Source organism: Mauremys reevesii, linkage group 4, assembly GCF_016161935.1.
Source record: "Mauremys reevesii isolate NIE-2019 linkage group 4, ASM1616193v1, whole genome shotgun sequence".
Taxonomy (NCBI): domain Eukaryota; kingdom Metazoa; phylum Chordata; order Testudines; family Geoemydidae; genus Mauremys; species Mauremys reevesii.
Genome location: NC_052626.1, coordinates 111,627,276 through 111,641,814, shown reverse-complemented (window position 1 = coordinate 111,641,814; position 14,539 = coordinate 111,627,276). Strand labels below are relative to the sequence as shown.

The 14,539-nt window shown below is 45.4% G+C and overlaps 1 protein-coding gene and 2 long non-coding RNA genes across 5 annotated transcripts in view; 1 reads left to right on the top strand and 2 right to left on the bottom strand.

Annotated features, from left to right (window-relative positions):
• LOC120404630 overlaps positions 1-14,539 on the bottom strand; it is a 143,349-nt gene that overhangs the window by 85,591 nt on the left and 43,219 nt on the right. The gene's annotated exons all lie outside the window — the stretch shown is intronic.
• Positions 1-14,539, top strand: part of EPS8L2 (EPS8 like 2) — a 116,499-nt gene that overhangs the window by 65,088 nt on the left and 36,872 nt on the right. For both annotated transcript variants that reach the window (XM_039537474.1, XM_039537473.1), the window contains exons 5-8: positions 8,969-9,130; positions 10,190-10,339; positions 11,513-11,592; positions 13,517-13,662. In XM_039537474.1, the coding sequence (XP_039393408.1) occupies positions 8,969-9,130; positions 10,190-10,339; positions 11,513-11,592; positions 13,517-13,662 (538 nt within the window). The remainder of the gene's footprint in view (positions 1-8,968; positions 9,131-10,189; positions 10,340-11,512; positions 11,593-13,516; positions 13,663-14,539) is intronic.
• Positions 10,590-13,490, bottom strand: LOC120404631. The gene is made up of 2 exons (XR_005598081.1): positions 13,299-13,490; positions 10,590-10,836 (listed from the first exon to the last, which is right to left on the bottom strand). It is a non-coding gene; the product is annotated as an uncharacterized LOC120404631 (long non-coding RNA).

Below are 14,539 nucleotides of genomic sequence, written 5' to 3'. Positions count from 1 at the left end.
TGACAGTGTAATAAAACGTTTAAATGGCTTCATTTCCCACTGGCCTGTCATTTTTATATGCACACTTGTATAGACACATGCTACACATCATAAGTTGAATGACTAAAGCAGGGATCAGCAACCTTTCAGAAGTGCTGTGCCAAGTCTTCATTTATTCACTCTAAGTTAAGGTTTTGCGTGCCAGTAATACATTTTAATGTTTTTAGAAGGTCTCTTTCTATAAGTCTATAATATATAACTAAACTATTGTTGTATGTAAAATAAATAACATTTTTAAAATGTTTAAGAAGCTTCATTTAAAAGTAAATTAAAATGCAGAGCCCCCCCGGACCGGTGGCCAGGACCCGCGCAGTGTGAGTACCACTAAAAATCAGCTCATGTGCCACCTTCGGCACACGTGCCATAGGTTGCCTACCCCTGGACTAAAGGTTAATTTTTCTTCACATCCCTTTTCATAGGTCTCAGATGCCATATTTTCAATCTGGTTTTTATTTTAAGCTATTATTAGAAGCCCCACAGTGTTATGCACCAAAAGGAAGTCACGGTGACAGAGAAGGGACTTTAAACAGTGACACACACATCAGCCCCCATTAGTTATGTTTCATGTCACCCAGCTGTGAGGCCCCACCTTGAATGCTGATCAGAGCAAATAGGTTTTATTGCCACAAGGTGCATGCGTTTTCATAAAAAATGAGTTGGTCTTTTATATGCATAACAGCGATTTATATGCTGATAAAACTCTTGTTACTAAATTGCAATCATGGTCCATTCCTACAGTATATATTGGATCTGAATCACTTTAGGGGTGAAAGATATTACATTTTGCTTTTAGGCTTTCAAGATTTCTTAAAATGAGATAAATACAAGACAGTAGCAAACTCTTCCCCCTTCTCCAGTAGCTTAAACAAAATAATTGGTCCAGTATCTAGATAAGACTGAATGATTGGAAGGGGGGGGCATTAATCTACCAATGCATGCTATAACAGTCATGTGAGCAACTATGACTCCAATAAATATTTATATAATCAACAGCAAATAGCAGAGGAATTTATGAAGACTGTAAAACAGGTCAATGAACGCCATAGAGCTGATTAGAATTCCTGGCACTGACTGCAAAACAGTGCAATTCACTGTTCGGAATTCAGTTTTGTCACCTCAGTAACATAAATATATATAATATTATTGCCTTTATGAAATAACATTTGGTACAACATTTTATAATTACCACAAAACACCTGAGGGTGTTAATTCTCACCTGACTGCACGGCCAAGCATGGCTTTCAGCAACAGGTTCTCAGAGCACACCTGCCATGGTTTCATTTATGTCAGGCCTGATTCAGTACCCAATGAAGACAATGGGAGTCTTTTCCTTCCTTCGATGGGTGTTGAAATGGGCACCTATTAAGTGCTAGGGATTTTACACACTTTCCTCCCTCCATCCAATCCCATATCTTGGCCTGTCTTTCTCACATCTCCTCATAGATGTCTAGCTATCAACTTAAATGCAACATGACCAAAACTGAGCTTTTCATCTTGTTCTCCCCAAACTCTTCCCCCTTTCTGTCACCATGGATACAACCACCATCCTTCCAGTCACTCATTCAGGCTTCATCTTCGACTTGACCCCTCTAGACCCACACGTCCAGGCAGCTTCTGTCTTCCTGCATCTTCCTATATAACATTTCTAAGATCTGGGCTTTTCTGTCTGTCCAGACTACCAGTGCTCTTGTCTAGGCTCTTCTCTCATGCCTTGGCACCTCTAATCTCTTCCTCTTTGACCTCATCTGCAACAAACTTGTCCTTTTCAGATCCATTTAAAATGCTGGTGCCTGGATGATTTTCCTAGCACATGGTTCTAACTACATGAACCTCCTTCTTTGAGCCCTTCTGCTGACTCCTCCTCCTCCTCCATATCCAACACAAGCATCTCATCTTCGCTTTTGAGGCCCTTTGGCTTTTAGCACCACCGTACACAACGGATCTCTTACCTTAGTTCCATGCTGAGCCACATGAGTCGATCAGTGAGGCCAGCCTTTATTACTGAGTAGTACACTTCTCACTCAGACACCTTTGTGACATCTCCCATGCCACCCCTTCCAGGTGGGCAAATCCATCAAGCTATTATCTTCTCCTCCTCCTTAAGACTCACCTCTATCACGATGCATTGCCTTCAGAACACTGCTGACAATGGCTAGCCAGGCAGGGGGTGACTGCTATGTATTATGTTCATACTCATCCTCCCCAGGCACCCCATATGTCTATTTTATTCACCTGTGGTGTTCCATCATAATTCTAGACTATGAACTCTCTGGGGTAAGGACTTTTTGTACAGTGCCTGGACCAACTGGCTCCTTATCCTTGATTGAGGCCCCTCACCACCACTGTAATACAAGCAATAATAATATGAAATGATGTCTACTCCAAAGAGCTTACATTCTACCCCTGACAGACAAGGAACAGGGGAAAAGGAGAGCAAGGAACAATGCACACTGTCTTCTCTGACGGTGAGATTCATCGCTCTGCAGGGAGTCTATGCAGCAGACACAACCTATTTTTCTCCCTTACAGCTTAAATAGACCATTGCTTTCAAAATGTTACTGGTTTTTCCAGCTCTTTATGTGATACCAGGTTGCAGCTACAGATCTGATTTATTTGCATGCCTCTTGTGAAAGGTCAGAAGGTTCCATGGCTTCCACTGGAATCATTGCAGAATGCCAGACAATATTATCCAATAACTATGGAATTAATTTGTGTCACCGCTACATTCTCTGCAGTCAAACAACATTAGCCCAGGAGTTTCCCAATGCTCTTCCTATGCTGCACTTGCACCTTATCTGCTCATGAAGCATCTGTAAGTGACACTGGATTTTATTTTCTAGGCCTTTGAGTTGGATCATCCATTGTTCATCAGCTAATGTTACTCAGAACAAGGTTACTACGGAGAACTGTGCAGACCAGGGGCCCCTCAGCAGCACTGGCATCCAAGATAATTACTTGTGATCCCCTCCTCTCGCTCTCATTCCAACTACCTGTATACATAGAAGAGTTACCGTGGTACGAAGGGGTGACCTGGAGGTGAAGAGCTCTGTATTCCTTCATCAATCCCCTATGTAGGGCCAGCTTTATAAGCAGTATAAGTGGCTGCCTAGAGGGTAATCGGTCTCACCTTTTTCCATACTGTGACTCCATGTTATTAAAAATAAATAAATACATTCATGATTCCCCTCCCATTGAGCAATAAAGAAAGGGAGGGGGATTGTGCCCCACCCTGGGCCAGTTCACACACAGCTTGGGGTTAAAAATCTATGGTTCAGAGTGCCATATCTAGGAGGTATTGTGACAAAGCATGGAGTCTTCGCAACTAGCCAGTTGGAATTGCTACACTGGATACTGTCTCTATAAGGATAGCTGGAATGGGAGCCCAGTGGGATGGGAGGGAGGGAGGGAGTAAGAATTATATACCTATGCTGCCAATGCTGCTGAGGGGCAGTCTTGCCCCGATCCACACAATCCCCCTCTTGGTAAACTTTATTCTGTGCCACGTGATTGAACAATAGAAGATGCAATGCACAGGCCTAGAAAACAGAATCCAGTGTCATGTACAGACGTTTCATGAGCAGATAAGGTATAAGTGCAACACAGAGAATACTGGAAAACTCCTGAGCTAAATGTTGTTTGGCTGGAGGAAATGGAGCAGTCACACAAATTAATTCCATAGTTACCAGATAATATTGTGTAGTGTTTTCCAATAATTCCAGTCCAAGTGAGGGAACTTCTGCCTTTTCATGAGAGGCATGGATATAAATCTGTTTTGGTCTACAATGCGTTTTTCTCCTCAGTCTTCTACTTATTCTGCCACCTTGACCTTAGACTGGCAACCCTGCCCTCCCCAACCCATGATAATAATGTTCAAATGATGACCATGGCGCAGTGACATTTGGTTTAAATGTCTCAGCACTGGGGAAAGCTACAGATTTTTCTGCCAATACAGAAGTTCCCATTTTTCCAAACTCTTCATGGTGGGCAGGAGGGGCAGAAGACATTTAGCCACAGAGTGAGCTGAGCTGTTTTTCTAATCCTGCTTCAGTTACATACAGACATCTGTTTATTTTTGGTGCCTCATGCTTTCCCCTGAGCTAGGGCCAGATTCTGCAAGGTGCTGACCACTCTCAGTTCTCACTGTCCACCCACAGAAGAGCTGGTTGGGTAAAAAACAAAAACAGTTACACCACATTTTTTGATTTTATGAAAATTGTGTCAAAATATTTCCAGTTTTTTAAAAAGTTTTGAAATGTCATTGATGGTTTCCAAATCCCCCAAAATGTTGATGCTCATGAAGCATTTAGTCCCTCATAGGGTTTGGACAAGAATAGATCCATCTTCATATCATAAGGAGGAGTTTATGACTGACATCAAACAAATAGTTTCAAAAAATGCTGGATAGTTCCAAACACTCTGGTTTCCAGATTTGTCCTACTATTTACCCATGAAAAGGGAGAAGGAATGTTAGGAGAGAGAGTCAAGTCCTCATCCAGCATCTTCTGCCTTAGAATTCTCTCCGCTTTGAATTCTAATGACTGTCCCACAATGCCATTGTTGCAAACCTAACAGTCCATCCCTCACAATGGTCATCTCCCCACTTCCAATCCTATTTTTGCCCCCCGAACACCTTGTGCCTTTCTGGCAACATGGTGTGGGAGCTGCCAAGATTCTCAGCTAGCCTCTCCTCTTAGGCTATGTCTACGCTACCGCCGTAAGTCGACCTATGCTACGCAACTCCAGCTACGTGAATAACATAGCTGGAGTCGATGTACCTTAGGTCGAGTTACCACGGGGTCTTCACCACGAGGGGGGGGGGGGTCAAAGGGAGAAAATCTCCTGTTGACTTACCTTACTCTTCTCATCATGGGTAGAGTACTGGGGCTGACTGGAGAGCTATCTGCAGTCGATTTGGTGGGTCTTCACTAGACCCGCTAAATTGACCACCGGTGGATTGATCTCAGAGTGTCAATCCTGGCTGTAGTGTAGACCTGCCCCTAGACTCTGTCTACACCACAAAGATGTGATTGTAGTATGGGTAGGCATACCCATGCTAACTTTGATCTAGTTAGGACAAATAACAATAGGAGCATAGATATGCTGGCATAAACTTCTGCATGGGCTAACAACCAGAGTACATACCAATGGTACCTGAAAGACTTGCACTCTGGTTGCTAGTCCATGCAACCATATCTACATTGTTACTGTAACCCATGCTGGCTAGATTAAAGGTAACACGGGTATGCTTACTCATGCTACCATCACACCTTCACTTGCAGTGTAGACATGAGTTTCCTCACATGAATTTGTTTGGTTTCTAACACTTTGTGTTAGAATTACTTCAGTAGTATTCACTGTATCAAAATCCTGTTTTGTCCCTCTTTTTGCCATGCTAAATAGTGATCAAGGAAAAAAAGCCGTAATAACAGGCAGTGCTAACCCATGGTCACATTGTAACATTCAGTGCAGGAATACAGGCCCAAGCTTTCTGTTGTGCCTGAGTCTGCTGAGTGGAACAGAGACTATGCCTCAAACACACCCAAATCCTCCACCACTTGCTGCAACAGAAGCTGTCTTCTTAGGACCAGGATATGCTGGCTCTAACCCTCGTGGTGATTCCCCAGCACTGTAGGAATCTTCAGTGATGGAGACTGGGCCAGTTATCATCCACTTTGCACTCCTAGGGACAGAGCAGGGGAGACTATTGACTTTGGCTCATGATTTACCCCCCTGCCCCCACGGTCATCAGAACACATGGCCTGATTCTGCTGTCACTCCTACTAGTATAGACCAGCAGCAAATGCACTGAAATCAGGTGAGCTGTACTCGTGTAAAACCAGTGAGTGCAGAGTCAGTCCCACAGTCTCTCCAGATGATACATTACTGTGTAACTACTAGGAGAGAAGGTAAGCCTCCTCGCTTCTATTGCCTCGCAATTCCCTCTGCTGGCAGATAAGTCACTGGGAAGCATTATCTAGCCTGGCGAGAGAGCAGGTGTTCTGGCTGTGAACAGTGGCAAGTAAAGAGAGACTAGGATAGGAGAGTGAGAACCAACTTTGATTGAAAGGGTGGAATTCACAGGCTACAGGGAACAAATGCCATTTTTATGCAGAATACATCCCCTCTCCCTTCATCTCCTCCACTTCCCAGCATGGTACTTTCTCTTACACATAGCATCAATAGCAGCCTAAAGCCCAAAGGTACAGCACAATTATGCAGACACCAAGGTTCAGAGGCCCTGAGTAAGTGTGATTATATCCAAGTGCAATGTTTAATGGGTTCACTGCATGCTTAAGAAAATGGTAGGATGTGCTTAGACCTGGATGGAAGTGCCTGCAATTTCAGTCATGTCTGGGATTATGCTACCTGATCAGAGCTGCCTTCAGTCCGAAGTATAGAAGTTACACAATGTGTGGGAGGAGGTGATGACTGAATTCAGTTTGTTATGGCGACGGAGCTCGTGTATAAGCGCTATAGAAGCTGGGTGCAGATTTCTCTGGATTTGGGAGGAAAGAAAACTGGGGAACTCCTGTGATGCCACCAGTGCTTAATTTGTAATGAAAGAGGTGCTCAAGCAGGGTTTTTTGTTTGTTTTTTTAAACTTTCATAACTGACACGGCAAGCCCAGAGGTGCCAGAGCTATGAATTGCCAAGCCTAGAGGTGCAGGGGGTCAGCTCTCGCAAGCCCTGGCACAAATTAAGCACTGAATGCCACAGTGCAGAGCTGAAGTGACAGCAAAACACGGTGGGGAGAGGGTGGGTGGGATATGAAAACAAGGAGAATTCGTTTTCTGTAGCTGAGCTGGGACGCAGAATCTGGCAGGTTCTGAGACCTTTTATATAAATAGGTACTACAGAGTGCATTGGAAGTCACGGGCCACTTTCATGATCTAAAGCACCAGAATGACTATAGCATTACTGCAGTGTCTGGGCCACTACCATAGAATAAGAACATAAGAAAGGCCGTACCGGGTCAGACCAAAGGTCCATCTAGCCCAGTATCTGTCTACTGACAGTGGCCAATGCCAGGTGCCCCAGAGGGAGTGAATCTAACAGGCAATGATCAAGTGATCTCTCTCCTGCCATCCATCTCCATCCTCTGACAGAGGATGCAGTTGCATTTTTGCTAAGGAACATGGGAGAGCAGAGGAATGTAGTGGAATTCCGAGTTGGGGCATACAGGAAAGCAGGAGTGTGCCCTGCAGGATAAGTCCAACAAGACCCTTGCATTTGGGGCTTCCCTCCTTCCTAAAATGGAGCAGTAAGGAACACTCTAAATCCTGCAGAAGCTCCCCCCAACCCTTTACAAAAACCCCTATTGTAACCAGAGATGCCAGTTTCCATTAAGGTCTCAGAAGTCAAGGAAAAGTCATGCCACTGCGCATGGCGTCATTTTGGTTCCGTGGTACATGAGGTGATTTAGCAGGCTGGAGTAGAGTTAGGAGTCAGGTTAAAGGCTACCCTATATGCTGGGTAGCTTTGCAGTGTACAGAGCTTTGTGGTATAGCTGCAGCGTGGGTAGGACTGACCCCGGATAGACAGCCCAGACAGAGCCTACAGATCACTTTAATCCCATTTAAATCTCCTGTGAGATCTACTATACAAAGAGAGGTTTCAGAGTGGTAGCCGTGTTAGTCTGTATCAGCAAAAAGAACGAGGAATCCTTGTGGCACTTTACAGACTAACAAATTTATTTGGGCATAAGCTTTCGTGGTCCTCATTCTTTATACAAAAGAGAGAAAACACTGAACGTGTTCAGTCTGGGGAATGATTTCAGACCTAATCCAGCAGATCACTTAAGCACAAGCTGAATGTTGAGCACATGAGCAGTCCAGGAAAACAATGTGACTAGTCACGTACTTAGAGTGAAACACGTGTTTAAGTGCTTTGCTGGACTGGCACCTTAAAACATGTCCTGCTAAATCTGCAAGTGATGGAATTTAGGGCATGCCTACATGGGGACACTTAAAAAAGTTAAGTCAAATTAACTGAATGTATGCTTTAACTTTACATTACAGCCTTCAGTTAATGTGGCTTAACTTTCCCGGAGTGTTCCCATGTAGACATGCCTTTCTGCGCTGTGAAATCCTATCATGTATCAATGCTTTCCTCAGGAGTCTATTAGGTATTGGCACTGACATAATGATGGTTCATAACACAGAACAGGCCATCACCTGACAGCACCATGTGACTGTTTCTCATGTGAGTTGCTGCAGGCTGTGAGGAGCCTACATAATCTAGCCCAGGGGTCAGCAACCTTTCAGAAGTGGTGTGCCGAGTCTTCATTTATTCACTCTAATTTAAGGTTTTGCGTGCCAGTAATACATTTTAATGTTTTTAGAAGGTTTGTTTCTATAAGTCTGACATATAACTAAACTATTGTTGTATGTAAAGTAAATAACGTTTTGAAAATATTTAAGAAGCTTCATTTAAAATTAAATTAAAATGCAGAGCCTCCCGGACCGGAGGCCAGGACCCGGGCAGTGTGAGTGCCATTGAAAATCAGCTCGTGTGCCACCTTCGGCATGCATGCCATAGATTACCTACCCCTGATCTAGCCCAACTTCTGAGATAGGGTGCACACTCTCATATACTGTAAATCTCTCTTGCAGCCTACAAAGTGTGTGTAACACTGTGCCCCGCTGGGTTGTCAGTATCCACGATTGAACCTGGAACCTCTGGATTTAGCACATAAATCTCTACTGCCCAAACTAAAAAACCATCTGCTTCTTAGCCAAGGCCGTAGCAGGCTCATCAACTTCTCTATGCAGCCCAGCCACTACCGAAGGGGGACAAAGTGCTGTAGTGAGTGGGTGTGGGACAGACATGGCTTATTAACAGCTCTGCAGAGCTAAGCTGACTTGAGGTCACCCTCACTCTTATTAGCCTGACACCTCTCCTGTGTGTGTTCTCCCCGCTGCCCCCGCAGCACTTAGCCACATTCATCATGGATAAAAGTGAAGCCAGTGTGACAGTGGATGACGCCATCAGGAAGCTGATGCAGCTCAACTCTAAAGAGAAGATCTGGGCCCAGGAGATGCTGTTGCAAGTGAATGACAAGTCCATCCGACTGCTAGACTGCGAGTCACAGGTAGGTCATGAACTTTCTCCTCCAGGGCAAGATGCAAAATGGGCAATAGACTGCATTCAAAAGTATGCCACTTTCCAGCTGGCTGGGGAGGGGTAACATGCTTTTCCGGGGCTACTAAACTGGGAAGAATTGATACAAAAAACCACAACAGGGACTGGCTGATTTTAACCTATAGGACAGAAGGGTTTCTCTAGAGTTTGAGTGCACAGCAAGGTAGGACTGAACTAATTAACCAAACTCTCAGCTCCTTGCTGCTACGCTCAGGGGTGAACGATATGTCAGACCTCAGTGGACGTGACAGGCCAAGGGAGATTGATGGGTCCAGTCAGGATTCCACAAAATGGTTTGGGTGTAATTCTTCCTTGTTAATGATTTGTATTTCTGTAGCTCTAGGAGCCCCCAACAGAGATTGATACCACACACACACACACACACACTCTTCCTGCTCCCAAGGGTGTACAAGCTAAATAGCCAAGCCAAAGGGTGGGCGGAAGGTCTCATTATCCCGTTTAATAACGGGGAACTGAGGCATGGACACACTTGCCCAAGGTTACCCAGGGAGCATGTGGCAAAGCCAAGAACAGAGCCCAGTTGTCCCGAGTCCCAGTCCGGTGCCTTAACCACAACAGCATCCTTCCTCTTGGTGCTCCCAACCCAGCCCCATTTGCCTGTGTTGCCGCAAGCCCAACACTGCTAGTTCACTGCTGCAGGTGGAGCACAGCAACGAGGTGACCTCTGTAGCACCAATATCAATGTGCTGTGTTGCAAGCCCAAGAAGCAGCCTGTGCTCTGGGACCTCATCCCCAGAAAGCAAGGTGGGAAACTCAACCTCCTCCTAGTTGGTCTCTAGTTCCAAGGCTCATTCGTCTTCCCAAACACTGACGGGACAGTCTTCAGTATCAGACACAGAACTGTGGGGACATGAACTGCCGGGAGGCACCTGCCCTGTGAGGTCTCCTCCTACCTGCAGCAGTGACTGCGTGAGGCAATGCCGGGGATGGCGAGGGGTTATTTTAACACCACTCCTGTTTGCATGATGCCCTGCCCATTGTCTTACAGGAGGAGCTGGAGGACTTTCCCCTGCTGACGGTCCAGCTCTGCCAAACCGTGCTGAATCAGATGCGCTACACCTCCATCCTCCTGCTGGTGTGCCAGGACTCTGAGCAGCACAAGCCCGATATCCACTTCTTCAACTGCGACGAGGTGGAGGTGAGCAGGGAGGGAAAGTGAGAGGAGCTCTAGGCGGGAGACGTCATTGCTGCTTGGGGCTAGATTTTCAAACCTTCCCCCTGCTTGGGCATGTCAAGAGAAAAAACCAAACCAGAACTGTGTGCGCAAATGACGGTGCAAGCCTCCATGTGTGGGAGCAAATGCAGACTGGATGCACAGACGCACAGTCTGCATGAACTTATCCTAAGCTGGCTCAAGTAAGGGTGAAGAGCATGCAGAGCAATGAATGTTGTCATGCAAGGGTAGTTTGTATTGATCATTGCCTTTCGTTCCACCCTGTCTAACAGACTAAAAGCAGAGACATTTCACCAGAGTATGAATTACAGCAGCAATGCTTCCCATCACTCCTTTTAGCTGGTAGGACTGGAGCGCATTCTGCCTGCCTTAACTGCCTGGCCTGTCATTTACTGCTGCTGGAGATCCCCTTCTCAGTCATAGGAGTGTAAATTGGTGCAGATCCATTGAATTTAGTGCAGCTGGAACGCAAGAGAATTATGTCAATATATCTGGAATTACTGGGAGGTTTTCCCTGCACCCCTGTCCATTCTGGACCCTCAGTTGCCTCTTGCAATCCTATCTCTTCCTCTTCCAGAGAGCCAGTATGAGCCTGTGTAGCTTTGTCATCAGGCACACAGCCAGGAGTGCAGTCAGGAAGTGCTCTCCTTATCTATGCTGAGATTTCAGCCCCACTGAGACTGCAGCTGCCAGTGAGCAGCAGCAGTGCCTTCAGCTGCACTAATACAAACCCCTAGCGTAAGCTCAGTTTACCCTAGGGCAACACAATTTGTATCCCAGTTCCAAATCAAAAGGTGCAAATCACCAGCGTAAGCACGTAACTACCCTAGCGGTTTGCACAGACACCAGTGGCTGAAATCCTAGGACATACGATGTCCAAGACTGCCCAAATCCTACTGCTTCATAGCTAGTCACTTGAAACTAGTCCGCCTGCTTGCACCAGAATTCACACTGGCTGCTCAGATAGAGGCAGTGAGAGCACTACACAGTGAAACTGCAAAGTGCTGAGTTGACTTGTAATGCAATATGAGCACGTAGCCAGTGACATTCTCAGCCAGCTATTTCTCCATCGCGCCACCTACATCCTCCAGTTCATTCAAAGCAAAGCCTTTATGAGATCACTGTTTTGTGTTTGAGGCGGAGATGGTCCACGAGGACATAGAAAGTGCACTCGCCGATCACAAGCAGGGAAAGAAGATACGGCCGCAGACGCTCAAGTAAGTGCTGCAGACAGATGGGAACAAATGCCCCCTGCTCTCATCGGCTACATAGAAAACAGAACACAAAGGCAGACAAGGCTGTCCTGGATCAGTTTGAATCCAGAGACAGGTTACGGTCAGGCTGGGATTTGAGATTAGGGTTCTAGGCCAAATGAGAACTGGAGTTTGTTGGCAGTGAAATCTTGCACACTATTCTCGGGAGATTTTGTCACATCTGAATGAGAGCAGGAAAATAGGCCCCCTCCTGGTTTTGGATCTAACCCAGAAATGAGACTAAAAGGAGAGGTTCAAATCCAGCAATTCAGGTTTATCACATACCTCAGTTTAAAACAAAACAAACAACCAAACAAAAACCCTCAAAGGGCTTTGATTTAGATCAGGGGTCGGCAACCTTTCAGAAGTGGTGTGCCGAGTCTTCATTTATTCACTCTAATTTAAGGTTTCACATGCCAGTAACACATTTTAATGTTTTTAGAAGGTCTCTTTCTATAAGTCCATAATATATAACTAAACTATTGTTGTATATAAGTAAATAAGGTTTTAAAAATGTTTAAGACACTTAATTTAAAATTAAATGAAAATGCAGAGCCCCCCAGACTAGTGGCCAGGACCCGGGCAGTGTGAGTGCCACTGAAAATCAGCTTGTGTGCTGCCTTTGGCACGCGTGCCATAGGTTGCCTACCCCTGAATTAGATGCTCTGCTTTAGGTCCATCTACAGTTAAAGTGTTTGGGAGGACACAGGTAAAAGGCTAAAGTCAGACCTGGTGTAAGCTGGTTCAGTTCCATTGCAATTTACAAAGGGTCTGCATTTCTTCAAAGTTTATCCTTCTTTTCACTGTCTGGAAATGGGAACTGCAGGCACTTTGATAGATAAACGTTCTTGTTTCACCGGGGTTCCGTTACCTTCTGTCCAAATGCCATTTGGTAACTTTTACAGCAATACTCTTTGGTGAATCACAAGTGATATTCTGGCTGCTGTGATACAATAGGGGGCTCTAGTTCATTCTCCGCTCCACACGAGGAATCCCGCTAGCATCATAAAATATTCTGCTGCTTCAAGACACCAGGTGAAACTGCCTACACCAATATAAGTCAGTCTTTTCTGAAAGTGTGATCCCTACAGACCAGTGGCTCTCAGCCTTTCTAGACTACTGTACCCCTTTCAGGAGTTTGATTGGTCTTGCATACCTCCAAGTTTCACCTCACTTAAAAATGACTTGCTTACCAAATCAGACACACAGTCAGGAGTGCAGTCAGGAAGTGCTCTCAGCACACTATTCCTGACAAATTGCTTACTTTCTCATTTTTACCATAATTTTAAAATAAATCATTGACAATATTTATATTCCACTTGCATTTCAATGTGTAGTATATAGAACAGTATAAAACAAGTCGTTGTCTGTATGAAATTCTAGTTTGTACTGACTTCCCTAGTGCTTTTTATGTAGCTTGTTGTAAAACTAGGCAAATATCTAGATGAGTTGATGTACCCCTGGAAGATCTCTGTGTACCCCCAGTGGGTACTCCTGGTTGAGAACCACTGCTACAGACCAAACAGGAGGGAATTCAATGTAATCCATTAACATCTAATGTTCTTTTACTCATAGACATTTACCAGAAATGCACATTGCATCCCCCCTCCCAGTGTAGACCAGGCCTAACAGAGTGGGTCTTTTAGCTCAAGCAGCAGAGAGACACTCACGTGTAAAGATCCAGACATATCAGGTTTGATCCTCATTGCCGATGGCCTATCCACTGGTGCGACATTGCCCAAGTCCTGTGCACAAGGGTGAATTTCAGCCAAAACAAAACAACACAGACTGAGTTTCCCTTCCCCACTCCAACTGGGCACTCTCTTGAGAACAGGAAAGGCTGCTATTGGTGGTAGGATTAATTGCTTTTGTGTTCTTTACCCTGCAGAGTAAACCAGGAGAAAATAAAGCAGCGACAATCTATACTCCCACCGTCTCAAGGGCCAGCTCCTATCCCTATCCAGCACGAGATGCGAGGCTCACCGATGAACCACAGGAACCGGGTGGCTCCCCCACCAGAGCATAACGAACCAGGTACTGGAGCCCTTCAATGGCTCTGTAATATGAATGTGTGACTAATGCAAACAGTTACGCAGGCTGACTCCCATCCTGGACCTCTAGAACTGCCCTGAACTCATTTTGGGTCTGATGTCATAACACGAGAAAGCAAATGTCATTTCACGGAGTTACAAAGTGGTCTCCATAGAACTGGAAAACAAACACCCTTTGTTTATGCATTTCAAAAATGCAACCAACTGTGCATATTTCTACCTGCCAGGCTAGCAACTGGTAACCCGAGCAGTGTGAGTAGGCTCAATGAATCAAAGGCCTGGAAGCTGCTTTTGAGGTCATTTTATAATCATTTGTATTATGGTATTAAAGTATTAATATGTATTAAAGACTCAATGGAGCCAGGACTTCACCCAGAGAGACTAAGTGACTGGCCCAAGATCCTACAGGGGGTCTGCAGCAGAGTCTGGGATAGAACTAAGGTCTCCTAAGTACCAGGCTAGTGCCTTACACACAAGACCATCCTTCCTTCGTTAGGCCTGATACTTTGTTTCACTTTGATCAGAAAGATGTTTATTTTCCTCTCAGAAAGAAGTTCCTAGAGCCTGCGCCACCTCCCGCCCCCTAACCTACAGCCCTGAACCCCCTTGCCGTACCCAAACTCCCTCCCAGAGCACGTGCCCCGTGCCCCAAACCCTGGCCCTGAGCACCTTCCCGCATCCAAATTCCCTCCCTCTTACTTAACCGGAATTTTTGACTTACTGGCACCCCCAACATGCCGGATAACAAAGCTTCTACTGCACACAGTTGTAGAAAGGTAGGGCTGGAAGGGACCTTGAGAGGTCAGACAGTCCATCCCCCTATGTGCTGAGACAGAACCAAGTAAAACTAGTCCAACCTT